We start from the raw sequence: 18,765 nt of genomic DNA, 5'->3' as shown, positions 1-18,765 counted from the left end.
TGTTGGAAATGTATGCTGATTTTAATATATTACCTATATAGGAAATAAATGTCAAAGCAATGTCTAACAGCAGAATAGCTCTGCCTGAAGTTTGCTTCTTTACTTCAAATACTGCAATTGATGAAGAGATTTGGTTTGGAGCCTCTCTGTGGTACAACAGGTTAAGCCATTGCTTATGATGCCAGCATCTCATATCAGAGTGCCAATTTGAGTCCTAGCTGCTCTGCTTCTGATCCGGATTCCTGCTACTGTGCTTGGGAAGGCAGTTAAGGATGGCCCAAGTACTTGAGTCCCTGTCATCCATGTGGGAGACCAGGATGAAGTTTCTTGTACTTGGTTTCAGCAAGGCAGAGACCTGGCTTTTGTAGCCATTTAGGGAGTGAAACAGCAATTTGAAAATTTCTCTCCCTCTCTCTCCCCCACTCTCTGTGACTCTGCTTTTCCAATAAATAAATGAAAAATAAACAAATCTTAAAAAAATAGATTTGGCTCATAGTTTGAGTGGACTAACCTATGAGTGGAAAAAACTATAATTTGGAAGAGAACACTGAAGAGCTTCTCTCTTGCTCAGATAGATGATCATGGTAATGAGTGAAACCAGAAACGTACTGCCACCTACACACACTTAAACCAAACCAAAACACAAACTATTTCTGCCATAATAATCTGATGCTACTTTGGAATGAGTTGGATACAGGTTGTTGTGGAGGACAGAATGCCAGTTTCTCCTACATGTTTCCAATTCTCATTTGCATGAAATAAGAGTGACCTTAAGAGATAACTGGCTCTGCAAAAAAGGATGACTTGGGATCAACTTCTTTAAAAATATACCTAACAGAAAAACTTGCAATTCTAACATACCAATTCATTTAGTGCTGTAGAGGCTTATGTTGTAAGTACTTTGTCTTACAGAATTAACTACTAAATTAAACTACATATGTGGAACGACTTTTATGAGTCCTTTTTTGAGATTTTAATGGCTTAGTAGGCGTTTGGTGACACTGAACTTAAATTTTTTCCAGGCTAAAATTATCTTGATAATGCCATGGTGCGGAAGTTTGGAGCCTTAATTTTTATTTTACCTGTTCATGGGAGAGGTTCAGAATCATTTTATAAGGGAGAAAAGTCTTGGTCTTGTCTAGAGGACTCTTCCTTTTTTTTTTTTTTTTTTTCCAGTATACATCTGGTGCCTTTTATCAGAAAGTTTCCTGAATTAGGGTCCTCACTTTTCATTAAGATATGTGATTTTTATCCCCAGCTGATATGATTATGAAAGCTTATGGATCTTCTCTTAATTGGCAACACAGAATATTTACACTCCAGGCCCATGTTAGCAACTATACCTCCACCTGTTCAATACTAATCAGACTGGCTGTGAGATATCCTTTTTTACTTACACTTACAGGGAACTTAAAGATAATGCAGCACATCCGGCCGGCGCTGCGGCTCACTAGGCTAATCCTCCGCCTAGCGGCGCCGGCACACCAGGTTCTAGTCCCGGTCGGGGCGCCGGATTCTGTCCCGGTTGCCCCTCTTCCAGGCCAGCTCTCTGCTGTGGCCAGGGAGTGCAGTGGAGGATTGCCCAGGTGCTTGGGCCCTGCACCCCATGGGAGACCAGGAAAAGCACCTGGCTCCTGGCTCCTGCCATCGGATCAGCGCGGTGCGCCGGCCGCAGCGCGCCAGCCGCGGCGGCCATTGGAGGGTGAACCAACGGCAAAGGAAGACCTTTCTCTCTGTCTCTCTCTCTCACTGTCCACTCTGCCTGTCAAAAAAAAAAAAAATAGATAATGCAGCACATCCATTCTTCTAAATATTTTAGAATCAATCCCTGAATTAAGTTGTACGGTCAGAACCTTTCCTTTCTTTTTTTAGAGATTTATGTAATTTATCTGAAAGGCAGAGAAGGGGAGAGAGAGATCTTCCATCTGCTGGTTCATTCCCCAAATGGCCACAATGGTCAGAGCCAGGCCAATCTGCAGCCAGGAACCAGGAGCTTCCTCTGGGTCTGCCATGTGGTGCAGGGGATCAAGAACTTGGGCTGTCTTCTGCTGCTTTCTCAGGCACATCAGCAGAGAGCTGGACTGGAAGTGGAGCAGCTAGGACTCGAACCAGCACCCGTACGGCAAAGCCATGACTTAAACTGCTACACCACAATGCCAGCCCCTAAGGACCTTGTCCTCCTCAGGGTGGCTGTGATGAACTGGGCTTTGGCATTCATCACTCATTTCCAATGAGAGCTTTCAAGGAAACACCTGACGCTTGTTTTACACAGTAGGGAGGTGGATATGGGCAGAACATGGTTCATTATGACCTAGACTGTCATCCTGATGAGGACCCAAAGGAGAAACTTTCTCTTAAGCAACTGTCAGGCTGTAAGCATGAATATCTAAATTATGTGATTGATTGTGTTTTCCTTCTTGCACAGTCTGCTAAGAAACTCGGAACCAAATTCATGGACCACTTAAAGCAAAAGTGTAGAACTTTATGATGCTCAACTTTAATATAAATTTCCCTAAAGAATCATCTGATTTTAAAAAAATATTGAAATTCACAGAACATAAAATTAAGCATTTCAAAAATAAATGATTCAATGGAATTTAGCACATCTACAACACGGTGCAACTACTACCTCTAACTAGTGCGAAAACATTTCTATTACACTGTAATCTTTGTTTTATTTTCTTTCATTTTCCCTTTCAGTTCTTGGATATGCAATCTTACTGTATTGTGTTCATTTCTGTGTATAACACTACAAATCTTTTAAAAAATGAGGTAGGATTTTAATAAACAAATTAAAAAATATCTAATAATAAGCCAAAGTTCAGAGATTGAGGAGAAGTAGTTGGTAATATAAGAATCAAGGAGTCATTGTATAGAAACCAAATAAGTGATGTTTCAGGAAGGGAGTGGTCAACAAGAGCCACACAGCAGAAATGTCAAGTACATGCGGGTGGGAGCGACGTTATAGGGGGGAAGCCATTGTAATCCATAAGCTGTACTTTGGAAATTTATATTCATTAAATAAAAGTTAAAAAAAACATTAAAATAAATTTGCTGGTTGATCAATGGGAATTCATTTGTGACTTCTGTTAAAGTCAAATGCTTAAAACATGTAATTAGAAGGGTAACCTTGTGGTGCTAGTTCTGTGACCAGCTGTGGTGTATGTTTGAAAAAATTGTTTTGCATCTCTAGCTTGGTTATCTTATGTGAAAATATGCACAGTAGCTTAACTAAATTATCTCTAAGATTTCGTTTCATTTTAGAGTTCTGTATTATACTCACAAATGGAAGAAATTTATAAATAAAATGAGATTAGTAAGGCAATTTCGCAAATACAAAAATATTTTCATTATATATATTCTCATTCTATCTGAAACACTGACTTTATAATAAGGTTCTTATGAGACCACAATTGCAACAATCCAGTGAGCATTTAATATTAATCATCTCACCAAGAGGTTTGTTTTCTTGTATCCAACTAGCTCTCAAAAGATCTGGAAGTCAAAATAATGGTTGATGTGGATAGTGGTTAACTATAAACGGCTGTGGATTCTTTGACACTTACCTAGTGATAAGGTCTATATTTTCTCCCTATGCATCTAGATGGCTCTTTGACTTCCTCGGTATTATTATATGAGGAAGTGATAATGATTCTGGGCCTTTAAGGGGTTAGAATACTGACTCTTTGAACTAGCTGCCATGCTGTTGGGAAACCAAAGCAGCTCTGTGGTGAAGCCTGTATCAAGAAAAGATGTGATTCTTAGCTAACAGCTTGGGGTGAGCTCCTGTTTGCCAGCCATGTGAGAGAAGCATCTTGGAAATGGATCTTCAATCCCAGTTGAGATATTCCAGCTGTCTTACATGGGACACAGCATGGCTGTCCTCACTGATCCCTGCCCAAATTTCAGATTTGCAGGACAACGAAGTGATTGTTATTTTAAGCCACTAGCTTTAGAAGTGGTATATTATGTAGTCATAGGCAATTATTTCATTAAATATTTCCTCATTGATAATCATGTAAACCAAATCCAATTTGAATAGGTGTTCTATTATGCTGTGTATATATTCCCTGAAAACTTTGTATTCTGCAAAATTGCATATTTATTGCTCATTAGTTTATGAGGAAAATAGCGTTGAGGCAGACTATCAAAACCTGTAGAACTTCATAAAGAGAGCCTTAACTAGAATCACAATAAGCCTATTAACAATAGCAACTATGACAAATCATGACATTTGCGCTTAGAGTCACAGTGCATCCTTATCAGCATTTTATCCTGGGAATTGTTCCCTTAAAGACATTTTTTATTTGTAGTTTCACAATAAAGATCTATATTGAAATGAATAGAGCTTCTTGGATCCAATATATCTTCTACTTCTCATACTTAAAAAAGGCTCTTCTTTGGGAGTTTTAGTATTATTCCCCCAAGGTCTCCATATATTGCTAAAGATATCCTTTCTACTGTGAGAAAGTTTGATCCCATTGCATAAAAAATTCACCTTCTTGGAAATTCAAAAGTGAGTCAAGGGGATTACAGTGTTTACTGGTGTTCTTTCTTATTTGCCAATTACATATGAGCTAATTTGTGCTAAAGAAGCACATGGAATAGAATAGACAGTGTCAACAGTCAGTGGGCATGCAGTATATAGGCCTACATACACTTATTGTAAGGGTCCATTCTTCTGCTGCCATAGCCCCTCGTCATACACTTGGGCTTTGTTTCCTGCCTTGTCCTAGTGGGCTCTTAGTTTTGAAGCCCAGAGGAGATTATTGTTCTGGGTGGGTAGCCATTGGTCCTGCTTTGGTTTCAGCTGCTTTCACTAGACCCATCAAGAAAGGCTTGTCAGTGCTCACCATGGGACTGTGACTACAGCTGAGGGAAGGACAATGGGGGGTGTCCTCTGCCTTAGAAGAGGGTGACTCAGTGAATAACTGCTTGGTTGGAAATGCTGTTGAGAATAAAGCTTGTTCTGGGCTGAGAATGACTTTAACACTGCTCTTTGAGGCAGTGTCATAGTTGGAATCCTCAAAGAGAACACTGTCATTTAGCTTTGACTTTGTGGGAAGAAACTCACCAGGTTGACCATGCCCTGTTCTGTCTGCTGTCTCAAGCCCGGGTCCACCAAGAGGAAGTTCTGGACTCAAAGTAGCATCCTGAAGAATGAAGTTAGAAAGACATGTTGAGAAGGGCTATGGAAAGGTTATACTCTGTATATTTTCCTCCTTAAATGCAGGTAAAGATTTTTGTAGTTGACTTAAATATACTATAGAGGAAGGTTCTGATATAGAAATATGTCCTGAAAATGTTACATGCATTGTTATGTTGTTAAAATATGGTCTATTGACTTGGCTAATTGAGTCTGTTGAATAGGGTTAATTAAGAACTGAAATACTTTGAATTGTGTCAATCATGTGTGAATTTATGAATTCTTTCATTTCAAGGGGGAATAAAGCATATTTAGCACTTGCATTGATGAACTCCTCAATGACAACTTCCGGTATAAACTAAATCAACATACCCTTAAATATAAATTTTATTATCTAAATTTTTTACTTCCTGGAACAATTAATTTTTACTTGTCAAGTTTCCATAAGTAAATACAAGGGTAAGACCACAAGACTTAAACAAATTCATAAAGTATGTTTGTATTTATTTCTCAAAGTTGAATAATACATTCTACTTTAATTACTTTTTTCAGGTCATGAAAGTGTATTTGTTTTATCAAAAACTGAGCACATTCTGACTAATTGAAACAAAGCCCTAACTAAATTGAAAGCAACTTTGAATATTAGGGTATTTGAAGTGCAAGTAGCATTATGTTTTATTAATACAGATATTGGAAGTGGGTTAACAAAGTACTGCTTCCAAAAAACGGCAAAGAATTATAATTAGCACCACAAAGAGAAATTTCCTCTGTTCAGTCCTTAAACTGATTTTTTTTTGGTGGGGGGATGGAATGTTTTCAGCTTTATTTCTCTTTAAAGAACAAAAGGACAACAAACTCACTCACCTTTGTGACATTAGCAAGGAGTGTAGGAAGCCCTGATTTGGTGTCAGGATCAAGGTCTGGTAGTGATCCAACTTGATCTGTGGGTGAAAAGTCACAAGATTTCAGTATTTTTTTTTGTTTTTCTTTTAGAGTTGAGACAATAAAACAGGGTTAAAAATAAGTCAGTTCTTAAGGAGCAGTATAACTAATTATTATGAAATTAGCTCACATAAATGAATGGTCATTAATCTGAATGATAGATGATGAAAGATAGATGCAAGGGTGCATTGTGTGTGTTTTAGTGATATGAATAGTTACTCTGGTGGATTTTTCAGGGTTTTAAATTTTATTTTACAGATCTATACTGGCCAATTGGTTAGGCTAGTAGGCATAAATATATGCTAAACTCACAAATATGACTGAACTAGCTTAGATGTTATAACCAAGGACCATTTGTGGTGTCCTACTTTCATCTTAAAGCAAGATTATTACAACATCCCAGAAATTCCAACAAACAGACAAATTCAGAGTATCAGATTGTCTCTGAGATGAGTCTGAAGTTGAACTTTTCTTGGCTAGAAGTTTCCTTACCCTTGATCTTGCCTGTCTCAACGGAACTTTGTCAAGTTTGAGTTAAGAGTTTGCCCATCTAAATCAGAGAAACAGAACTAGAAGACAATGACAGTTTAACGCTATGTTGTACTTAAGTGGTATTTCCATTCTCCATCTTTCCTGTCATCTATGGTGCCAACTAAAGAGTTCCAGGCTCTTAGGTGCCTCCCAGGCACTCTTGAGAATCCAAGTGTGCCTGATGCCCTGTTAACCTCTTTAGATCCATCTTTCTCTCTTCTCACTGCTACTTACTGCCTCAGGAAGTGACTTACATGTATTATACCAAAGCCTTCTTGCCCTGTCTTAGATCATTAGGCATCAAACCTAGAGGTAGAAATGAGGTCGTGCTGCTTTTAGCCCCAGGAAACTTCCCTATCCCTTTGGTACAGGCAAATCCTTTATCAAAATCTCCTCAAATTATTCTCATTTGAATATGCCATCTGTTTCCTGCTGGGACCTGCTGGATTTACTGGATGAGAGAATCTGTTTAGGATGTGCTAGGGGAATGGAACTATCCATGAGTTCTTCTCTCTGCCTGGATTCCATTGGCTGACCATGGTTGACCTGGACTAAACTGAAACCCAGTTCTGCTAGAGCTCTCTTTGGTATAAAGGGGTCACCAAATGTTCATCAAATACAAAGGAAAGAGTGAGGAAAGACAGAAATGGTAGGTACCATATCATTTACATACATGATGTCACTGTCTCAGTGATGATTGATTTTTATCAGGCCTAAGTTAAAATGACAATTTTCATGATACAGTCACAAATAGTCTCTGTGTTAGAATGATGATGTCACCTACTGACCATCAGTGAACTGAATTGTCCCCACATCCAAGGATTGGTCTTCCTCCAGGACCCTGCTGATCAACTTTTTAAGATCCGTTGCTGTGAGATACATTTCTGGTTGCTTGTCCTCTTCTATGGTTCCACGATGGTCTTCGCTTTCAATTTTGTTGGAATCAATAGACAGGAAGTCATTTGCAGGGCTTTTTGCTTCTGCGCTGTCTTTCTTAAAGATGGCCATGAGTTGTATCTGTGTGGAGCTTGAACTGTAGGCAGCAGAGCACACAGCCAACCCAAAGACATTGTTATGTGCCTTGTAATGAGAGTCACTCCATTGTTAGTAAGACTCAGGACAGCCTCAACCTCTTTCCCGATGGGCTTTTAAGGAATATCCCACTTTAAAACATTCATTTCATTCATTCAGAAATATGAAGAGAGAAAAAACATTTTACATATATTTTGGTTCTGAAATAGAAGCCAGCATTGGGGTTAAATCTAGCCTGAAGAAGGACCACTACCTGTGTCAAGTGATCACTGATTTTTACTTCAGGTCTTTCTGAAAAAGTATTGCCAAGTGTTCATTGAACTATGTGTTTGGTGGTCTTTTGAGTCATGCACTGTCAAACATGATAAAGGATGAATAGTTCTTTCTTCTGCAAAAAGCCTCTATTAGGAAGATCTATAAAATAGTAATGTGGGGCAAGCATTGTAGCAATAGCAGGTAAAACCAACCCTGGAATTCCATACGGACACTGGTTCGTATCCTTGCTGCTCTACTTCTGATCCAGCTTAGAGCTAATGGCCTGGGGAAAACATCAGAAGATGGCCCAAGTATTGAGGCCCCTTCCCTCCATATGGGAGACCTGGATGAAGCTCCTAGGTTTGACCTGGCTCAGCCTTGGCCATTGTGGCTTCCAGAAGAGTGAACAAACTGATAGAAGATATCTCTCTCTGTGTCTCTCCCTCTCTCTCTAATTCTGACTTTCAAATAAATCTTAAAAAAAAATAGTAATGTAGGACATAGCAGTGAGACAACTATATCTCTCTCTCTGTCTCTCCCTCTCTCTCTAATTCTGACTTTCAAATAAATCTTAAAAAAAAAATAGTAATGTAGCCGGCGCCGCGGCTCACTAGGCTAATCCTCCGCCTAGCGGCGCCGGCACACCAGGTTCTAGTCCCGGTTGGGGCGCCGCATTCTGTCCCGGTTGCCCCTCTTCCAGGCCAGCCCTCTACTGTGGCCCGGGAGTGCATTGGAGGATGGCCCAGGTGCTTGGGCCCTGCACCCCATGGGAGACCAGGAAAAGCACCTGGCTCCTGGCTCCTGCCATCGGATCAGCACGGTGCGCCAGCCGCAGCGCGCCAGCTGCGGCGGCCATTGGAGGGTGAACCAATGGCAAAGGAAGACCTTTCTCTCTGTCTCTCTCTCTCACTGTCCACTCTGCCTGTCAAAAAAAAAAAAAAAAAAAGAAAAAAAAAAGAAAAAAAATAGTAATGTAGGACATAGCAGTGAGACAACAGGGTATACATAATATATAAATGTACACATGGTGCAAAGATTCAAAGTTCATAAGGCTGTTTCTTGTGTACTTTTTTCCTAAGAAGCATTTTTTAATTAAAAATTGTAAATGAAATAAGAGAAGCTAGGTGTGAGAAGAGGGGAAAAGAAGTGGTACAGATCAACTTTGTTAGTTATCCCATTTCTTAATTTCAAAGCTTTCTGGATGTAAAAATGAAACAGGATTCTTTATAGACCTGTCCTTAAGAACTAGGTTTTACCTTTTAGTTTGTACAATAAATCCACACAGATGAATGTAGAAGTGTTTTAAAAGGCCACAGGAACTGATAATGTGTATTCTTGGCAGTTCTTCAGACCACACAATCAGTCAGAGTCTACAGTTCATTATTTCACTAGTCAATTATAGGAGCCAAAGCTCGATTCTTATTACTGAGCTCTACAAGATATAGTGTATCCTTTCCCTGATTCAAACTGACCTTGGCACCAAGGAGCAAATGAGTTTCTCTGCTTTATTCCATACTTAGGTTGGTCCCCTGAACATGGATACATTCAGACAGACAACTTGCCATCACAAATAACATTTAAGCAATAATGAAAGCATGATTGCAAGGCAGGTATGTTTTCATGTTTTTTCTGGTTAAATCTTGAGCTTTGTAGAATCCTTTTTAATGGCTCAAGTCAATATTTTCCTACTTATCTCACATGGTGATTTTGGTTTGAGAGGTGTTATTTATTTTCGCTACTGAGTCACTGATCAATTATTCCCATTTAAATAAGAAACCACTAAGGTCATTAGTTTTTCATAAACATTCCGTATAAAAACTATTTGTACAATATTAGCAAGTACATTTTAGGGGAAATAGTCTATATTCTATACAAAAATAATATTTGAATTTACCCATCTCCTTCTTTCTTTGGTCTTCATTTCATCACATGTAAACATGGAAAGGAGAAAGAATTTTATGACATTTATTGAGACAGGCAATGAATTATTTCATAGACCAAAAGAAGCCTCCCCTCCCTTCCATTGTCTTCCAAGTTTTCAAAGAACTTTGAAGGAAACATAAACTGGCATCAGAATTTAGATGGAAATTTTGAGAGCCATCTGACTCTAAGGAAGTAAACATCATTATATGATGCATCTGATTAAAATTTGAGCCGTAGCACAAAGATTATATGTACTTTGGTCTTTTTCTTAAACTCTTTGATTTCCTCAAATGCCTTGTAAAGAGTGCGAATATATCCTACACATTTACATTTGGATGGTGTTGGTGCCAGGAAGTTTTTAAAAAGTATTTTGTAAACAGATTTCTCATCTCCGGAATGGCATTAAATGATTAGTTTCTTCCTGAAGGTAATTTATCTGAGGCTAACCCCTGGAACTCACGTTTTGTTGACTGATTACTTTTTGAATTGCTTTAATCAGTAAGCTTTGAGGAATTGGTTCAATTCACCATGGGGCTGCATGTGACAGGAAACAACCACCTGTTTACTGAGTAGGTGGGCTGCGCCAGGTAGTTTTCATGCATTCTCATTTAATCTTTTCAACAACATGATCTCCATATCACAGGTAAAGGAACATGCACACAGAGAGAAGGAGCTAGAAACTGTTAGAGTCAGGGTTCAAACTCTGTCTTGTCTGCTTTCAAGCCTGGACTCATTTTCCCTGCCACCATTTGTTTGTGCCTGAAAAAGGACAATTGGTTCCCCAACTAACAAATACATTTTGGATCTTTCTGAGCATATCCTTGTATATTAGACTTAGTTTGGAAGCTATACACAGTTTTCTACCTTTATATTTTTAATGATAGGTGCTACCAAATACATTCTACATATATATTGAGATTAGTGTTGTTACTCCTTCTGCCTGGACTATGAATTCATTTAACTTTTGTTCTCTGATGTAACATGAGTGACATGGACATGCTACAGACATGCTAAACTTTGCTTCTGTGGAGGCCAGTGAAAATCTGTGACTATCTAACCAGTAGGACTTCATTTTGCCCCAAACAGACATTCATCCAGGGCTTGTGTATTGCTTGTTTTTAGCAAAATTTTGTAATTCATTAATAGGTGAAGAGATACTGGGCTTCCTAGGCCAAGCCCCTGTTAATTTAATCCTGTCCTTTGCAACAAAATGGATTCAACTGGGAACCATTATACTTAGTGAAATAAGCCAGTTCCCAAAAGACAAATGCCATATGTTTTCCCTGATCTGTGGTCACTAATAGAGTACCTAAAAGGTAATGTATTGGTGTTAAATGGACATTTTGAGATTAGTTGATCATTTATAGCCCTTGTCTCTATTGTTGAAGAACAGTGTTTTTTTCCCCCTTCATACTATTTGTTGAACTCTTTTCTTACTGTATTATGAGTATAAAGTATACTGAAAATAGATCTTTGTAAAAATTAATAGTGGGAATAGGAGAGGGAGGAGAAAGAAGCGTTGGAGCATCAGCAGGAAGGCGTGTAGGGTGGGAAGTATCACCATGTTCCTAAATCTGTATATATGGAAGACATGAAATTTGTGTACTTTAAATAAGATTAAGAAAACTACTTCATTGTGTTATCATTGTCAGAAATAAGCTAGACATATTTAAAGTAGTATTCGATTCAATAGTTCAACTACACACCTGTGAAACCACTACCACAATAAAGATAGAACATTTATCACTCCCACGATTTACTCATGGCTCCTTTATCATCCTTCCCTTCCAAAACCCTTCTCTGACTCCTCTCCAAGCAACTATGAATCTGCTTTCTGTCACTATAGATTAGCTGCATTTTCTAGAATTTAGTAAAAGTGGAATCATAATGCATTTTTAGTTAATTTACGATGCACCATGTTGTATATTTTAGTAGTGCGTGCCTTTGTTGAGAGATAATCTGTAGTATGAATATGCTTCAGTTGCTTGTCTCTTGCCTGTGGTTGGGCATTTGGGTTGTTTCCAGTTCTTGGTTATTATGCATAAAACCGCTATGACCATTTGTGCACAAGCCTTTGAAGGATGATGTTCTCTAACTAGATGAATGATTGTTCATAGTTTCCCATAGTTGCTGTAGGAGATAAAGTGATATTTTAAAGTGGAAATTTTACTGTTGACCCTTGTAACTGTGTTAATTGTAGATGTTCTAATACTTCCTTGTTGTATTAAGAGAAATAAATGAGGTCACTGATAGAAAAAACTTGTTAAATTGTGAATCAGTCTTGATACGCATGAGCCAAAGGAAAGACAGTGCCAACAGAATCAGTGATTTTGCTTTTCTTTCGGGATCTGGTTCCACAAGGAAGCACATTTACTCTTAAATAAATTTACAATATTCTCTGTGTATTACTAATGGTTAAAAGTTGCTGTGATCATAAACATATTGTTTATTGTTTTTAGGGGATAAAATACTTTCTTGTAGATGGAGACTTTGTGACATAATGACAGTTACTGAGAGAATGTGATCAAACTTTATAGGCATCCTTGGCAGGAATAAGAATAAATCCTTTCAGAGATAAACACTTGGGAAAGATTCAGCTTCAAAGGCTATATGTTTACATTTTTACCTTGGAAAATTTCATCACCTAACATTTTGGTTTTCTGCTGAAATATATTTTTCTATTAGCATTTCCTTTATTGAAGGGAGCTATTCCCATCATTTCCTTCAGTTTTAAATTAAAATTTTTTTCTTTAACTACAGTGGTTTGTCCATAGGACCCTGCCATTTATGTGGAATATTTTCTTATCAACTTTAATTTTTCTCTAATCCATCTGATTTCACATGGAAGCCTGCAGAGCAGCATCTTGAAATAAAGAAAAATGACTCTGCTTTGGTAAATATTAAGGGTTTCATCTTTTATAATTTATGCTTTTCAATATTTCCTTCCTCTGGAGTTATACAAATCAGTGGTGCCTGATAGTTTTGGAAGAAATAAATGGGTTGAGCTCCCCTAGAGATTGTTCTTTATAAGCTTGTGGAACTTTTATGAGCTTCGCACACCGTCTTCCTTTAAGATGATAGAGAATGAGGGCACCAGAATAACTCTGGTGGGGCTTGCTCCCCCTGAGTTACAGATCCCTTCTAGGGTGTGGGATCTCATTCTGCTCAGTCCAGAGCTGATACTTACCTTGTGACACATTTAAAAATAAAATATTATGACCTTACCTACAAATGTTTTGAACAATGAGGACTTAAAAAAGACAGAAATTCTTGCCAACAATTGTGAGCCCACATTAGAGTGATGGGATGCTAGTGGATATAGGCCTGCTGTGTCAAAGCTGTGGGAACATGATTAGACCCTGTAGTGTGGCATTATTTTATGATTTATTTAAAATTTCAATTTAATAATTTCTGAGTATAATTCATTGCTATTGTTCAGATATCAAAGTGATATAAAAGTTTTATTTTGGGAAGTCTTTTGTCCATATTTATAGCTGCTCACCCCATTCTTTCAATTCCCCAACTTCTACAGGAACTGCTTCTTATTAGGTTCATCTGTCCCCCTTGGGTACAGGCTTTGTTTAAGTGGTGATGATATTTAGTATTTGATAGAAAACTAGGCAATCAAGACACTAAGGCAATTAGTTGTGCCTTTTTTTTAAATCTGTCTCTACTGAGGTATTTTCCTATGATATTCATTAGCTGCAATGCCAAGGACATCAGATGAATTCTCTGTAGACAGCAGTATTTCTGACTCCTGGAAGGAGGGAGGAATATAGCTCCTGTGTTGCCTCTTAAAAATCACCTAGAGTCATGTCCTAATTAGACAGTTCCTTTATTTGAAATCTATTCAGATTTCAGGACTTGGCAGAGCCAGACAACTGAGGGAAAAGGGACCTTATAATCCTTATGACACTGCTTTTAAAAAGGATAGAGAGAAAGTAATTCAAAAATTAAGAGTCTGATTCTCCTACTTACCTAAATCCTAACACATGGATTTCTTTGAATCCTGGAAGTTTCTTAAATACTTTTTGCATCTGTAGAAAGAAAGAAATTTATGAAACACTATGGTTCTGCTGGGTCACATCTTATGTAACTGAAAAAGCCTAAACACTTTTGATGAATTAGGGGAAAAATGAAAATGGAAAATTGAAAAAAGAATGAAGCCAAACTTTTTTTCTTAGTTATTTTTTGAAACTATTGTACCCTGCTATTTATTCACAAGTGGTAATTGGTAGTTCTGACCTGATTTAGTGGCTACCTTACATGAAATATGAAATAACTGTAAGTGGTATTTGGAAGACATTTTTTGGCTATAGAATTTTCACTCATACACAGTGTAACATATCTTCTGACTATATAATTATAGTTAACTATAATATTTTAACTATATTTTTCTGCATTGAATTATATGATTTAGATAATATATAATATTAAGAGGATAATTAAATTCTGGCATAGCAACACAAAATTGTGGAGACAGATTTTTATTTGATAGATTAGATTTGCTCTTAGATTCATGTGGACATGACAATATATTTTCTTAGTTCATTTGACTTTGTTCATGAGCCCAGCTATCAGAATATATTACAACTGCCATATTCAACCACTCTCCAACCCAACATAGCCTGACTTCTGCCCTGGGTCCCCAAGAGGGAAAGTTCTCTCCAGAACATTTTCTCCTTGCTCTCTCCAAATCCAGGGCATTTTTCTATTCCTTTTCTATAGCATTCCTGCTCTTTCCATCTCCCTGACCACTCAGTATTCTTTGCTTTTAATCCTGTTTCTGCCTTCCCTCTTTAAACATATGGAGCCTGCATGTTTCTATTCTGAGCATCCTCTCTCACTCATTCTTCCATTGATTCCCTAAGGTTGATGGTTGCTTCTGAGTGGGTCCTGGGGACATTGTCACGCAGATCAGTACTGCCCCAACCAGCCTTCCAGTAGGAAGGCCAGGAGACAGGAGAGATGGGAAGGGATAGTTGTTTAGGTAGTAAAGTTCAGGAGGGAGGACGGGGTGAAAGATGAGGCTGAACAGGTGAGCAAGGATGCGGTCTTGTCTCCCTTTCCTCTGTTCTTGTTGGGGTGATCTAATTTTCTCCCACGGTTTCCACGATAGCTCTGAAATCTCCAAATGAATATCCTAACATTTCCCAGCAACTAAGTCAATGCAAACCAAAGTCACTCTTCCCAAATCTGCCTATTTTCTAGCCTCTCCCTTAGCGTATGAGCACCCACTATCTTCCATTGCAGGAAGCCTGGCATCCTTAAGCTTGGCTTTTCTCTAAGACTCACATGCAGCCAACAACTCTTGTTGCTGTGGGTCCCATAATGTCTTATTTCTGCCACATTCTCCTTATTCCCATGGCTGGCATTCTCTTCCTTTCCCTCCTCCTGTATTCTGAAAGGGGTTTCGAAGTGTGTGGGAATGGGGGAAAGGGTGAGAAATGGTTTTTAAAGTGTGTTGTTGGGGAGGAGGCGAAGGTAGAAGGCATTTGTTTGACTACAGCTTTTTATGAGTTAATCATTCTGTATCTGTTGTCCTTCACTCAAACTACTTTGATGGGCTATGCTGCATATTAAACAAGGCCCAATTATTTAGGAAGACCTTCTAGATCCTCCTGAATCTTTACCCTCTACCCCCACTCCAAGTACTTTTCCATTCACACTTCCTGCCATCACTATCCCCTTGGCCAATGTTGCGTCCTTTAGTGACACTGAACTGACTCTTGTCTTTCCCTACATGCAATATACATGTCTACTTCTCCAGGCCCCTATGAATTATCTTCCCTTAGCCAAGATGCAATATTCTCCACTTTCTGCTCGCTGACTTCTCCTGCCCATTCCTGTTTTCAGAGCCAGCTAGAATATCTTCTGTATTGAGAAAGAATTTGTAGACCCCTATACTAAAATCTCTCAAATTAGGCTCAATCATTTCTTCTCTTTACTATTGTAGAACTTATTACAGTATTCTCCACACAAGTGTTTGGGGTGGATGCCAGTATACTTCATTAGCTTCAGGGATCAAGTCTTGCGTATTCATCTTTATCTACCTCATTCCCAGGATCTAGCAGCTTGTCAGTCACATAGTAGGGAATCAACAAATTTAGTTTCAGTTGAGTGCATCTCTTCGTTTTCTGAACTCATCAACATGCTACTGTGTTGTCAGTGAATCTAAAATCACTTCTGACTACATTATCCATGCCAAGGACTAGAGCAATGATGCACAGATAATCCCCGAATCACTCATATCAAGCTTTGAAGTGCATCCTGGAATTTTTTTCCCCAGCAGACTGATTTGCTTCCTAGTTTTATATTCTTGTGCCAATATTAAGAATAGTTTTCATTCCCTGAACATCCAGGAATTGCAGTGATGCAGGAAGCTCAGCTTTTGGGTGATGAGGAGATGCTTGCATGGGCCTGGGTTGAGGTACTGGTTCTGCTACTTTCTAGCTGTGTGATCTTAAGTTTATTGCTACTTTCTCTAAATCTTGATACCTTAGACAAAAGAGGTGAAAAAATATCTATCCTTGGGATTGTTGTAAGGAATAACTAACAAATAGCAAGTGCCTGGCACACAGCTGGGCTGAGAGTTGGTTATATTGGATTATTTATTTGCTTACTTTCTGCCTCTCCTACTGGGATGCCAGCTCCCTGAAGGGCCCATTTTCTCTTATTTCCCCAGTGACCACACAGTGTGGAGCATGACAAAGGCAGAATAAGACTTCAGTTTGTTGTTTTTGAAAGACCCAGTCTGTGGGAGGACAGGATGGGGCTCTTCACAGAAGTTAGGGACAAGCCCACCGTGGGCTTAATAGAACCAGGAGTTAGGGTCTGCACTGCTGGTCTGTCTGTCTTATGGGCTAGGTAGGAAAGGTCTGTGCACAGACTCCTGGTCTGCTGTGGCCTCCTGTGACAAAGAGCTTTGTGGTGGCAGGCCATTTATCATTCTATTCCAGGAACAGCACCAGGTACTGAACATTTAAATAGGAGCTGCAGTTTCTGCAGCAGGGCATTTAGTCCGTGAATCGTTCCTCTTTCTTGGCCAGGGAGCCAGAGGTCCTATTAAACATATGAATGCATCAGTCAAGTACAGCACAGCCTCTGTGGCATCCTGCAGTGTTGCAGCATTGGCAGCAGGGAGCACTGCTGGGGAGAGCTATTCTCCTGTCCAAGAGTGCTCCATGGCACTGGCTGGGGGTGGGGATTTATTGCCTGTGTCCATGTCCTCTTTGTGAACCTGTCTGTGATTGATTAAAAATCACCTTTGCTTAGGAGGGTGCAGAAGGTGTCTAGGGAGGAGATGACAAAAGCCTTCAGTTAATTCTGCTAAATAATCTTCTGGGGGACCTTCTAGTCATGGAGTGCTAACCACTAAATTGCTAATTAAGTGCTCAGTTAACCTTATTAATAATACTAAATGCACAAGGGTTTTCCTGATTCTGCTGGAATATATGTTAACGGGGTTATAAAAAAGCAGACATGTTGAGTTCTCATGAATGTTTGCACAGGAGAAAGCATTTAGACAACAACTAAGCAATTCCTGTTGACATTCGTATTAAATTGCTCATTAGGTTTATTGTGGAAATTAAATTACTGCAAAGCACTGTCCATTAATTCCTGATTAGGCCCTAAAGGCTGTGCTAATGCAGTCTTTAGGAAGTGGTAGGTAAGGCTGATTGGATATCTGGTGTCAGGCTGCCAGGTGGTGGGGCCCTGCTTCGTGGGGCCCTGCTTGGGAGTCTGGAAGGGAATAAAAGGCTGTAAGCCTTGGCTTATGCCTCAGGCTCCACTTGGAGAAATCACTGTTGCAAAGGGAACCTGTGGGACTGATGTGATGTATCTCTGGATCAAGACTTGGCAAGACGCACTCTTCTTTAGCCAGTATGTTTTCTTTCAGAGGTTGGAAAGGGTATGTCCATTTGATGATGACACAGTGACCCCTTCCCCACAGATATTTATTTGGGAAAAACTATGAATAGCATAGTGCTTAAGTTCTGGCCGGCGCCGTGGCTCACTAGGCTAATCCTCCGCCTTGCGGTGCCGGCACACTGGGTTCTAGTCCCGGTCGGGGCGCTGGATTCTTTCCTGGTTGCCCCTCTTCCAGGCCAGCTCTCTGCTATGGCCCGGGAGTGCATTGGAGGATGGCCCAAGTGCTTGGGCCCTGCACCTGCATGGGAGACCAGGAGGAAGCACCTGGCTCCTGGCTTCGGATCAGAGTGATGTGCCGGCCGCAGTGGCCATTGGAGGGTGAACCAATGGCAAAAAGGGGCAAAAAGGAAGACCTTTCTCTCTGTGTCTCTCTCTCACATTATCCACTCTGCCTGTCAAAAAAAAAAAAAAAAAAAAAAAAAAAAAAAAAAGAAAGAAAGAAAGAAAAAAAAAGAACAAGGGTTTTAATGCCAGGCTGCCATGGCTAGAATCTTGCTTTGTGAGATAATAAATTTGTCTTCAGTAGGGCCTGTGAATTCTTCTCCCTGTGTCTAGTTTTCCTCACTTATAAAAAAGAAATAATATTACTTATAGGATAAATTAAATGTGTTATATGTACAAAACATTAAGAATAGTGCTGTTATTTCTTTACATAGAAGTTCAGGCTTGGGGCTGCCACTGTGGCGTGGCTGGTAAAGCCACCGCCTGCAGTGGCAGCACCCCATATGGGCATTGTTTCAAGTTCCAGCTGCTCCACTTCCAATCCAGCTCTCTGCTATGGCCTAGGAAAACAGTAGAAGATGGCCCAAGTCCTTGGAACCCTGCACCCGTGTGGACCCAGGAGAAGCTCCTGGCTCCTGGATTCAGATAAGCTCAGCTCAGGCCGTTGTGGCCATCTGAGGAGTGAACCAGCACATGGAAGATCTCTTTCTTCCTCTTCCTCTGCCTCTGTCTCTGTAGCTCTGCCTTTCAAATGAATAAATACATTTTTTTTTTTAAAGTTT

The 18,765-nt window shown here is 39.5% G+C and overlaps 1 protein-coding gene across 1 annotated transcript in view; it reads right to left on the bottom strand.

Moving 5' to 3' along the window:
- Positions 1 to 18,765, bottom strand: part of IMPG1 (interphotoreceptor matrix proteoglycan 1) — a 153,594-nt gene that overhangs the window by 65,705 nt on the left and 69,124 nt on the right. Inside the window, exons 10-14 of the mRNA XM_089333537.1 lie at positions 13,808 to 13,866; positions 9,801 to 9,821; positions 7,408 to 7,652; positions 6,011 to 6,087; positions 5,075 to 5,153 (exon numbers count right to left, since the gene is read on the bottom strand). Of these exons, the coding sequence (XP_089189663.1) occupies positions 5,075 to 5,153; positions 6,011 to 6,087; positions 7,408 to 7,652; positions 9,801 to 9,821; positions 13,808 to 13,866 (481 nt within the window). The remainder of the gene's footprint in view (positions 1 to 5,074; positions 5,154 to 6,010; positions 6,088 to 7,407; positions 7,653 to 9,800; positions 9,822 to 13,807; positions 13,867 to 18,765) is intronic.

The sequence above is a fragment of the Oryctolagus cuniculus genome, chromosome 5, assembly GCF_051225735.1.
Source record: "Oryctolagus cuniculus isolate XC-2025 breed Fujian yellow rabbit chromosome 5, ASM5122573v1, whole genome shotgun sequence".
Classification (NCBI taxonomy): Eukaryota; Metazoa; Chordata; class Mammalia; order Lagomorpha; family Leporidae; genus Oryctolagus; species Oryctolagus cuniculus.
Note: the sequence above shows the minus strand (reverse complement) of the source record. Positions and strands in the feature narration are given on the sequence as shown.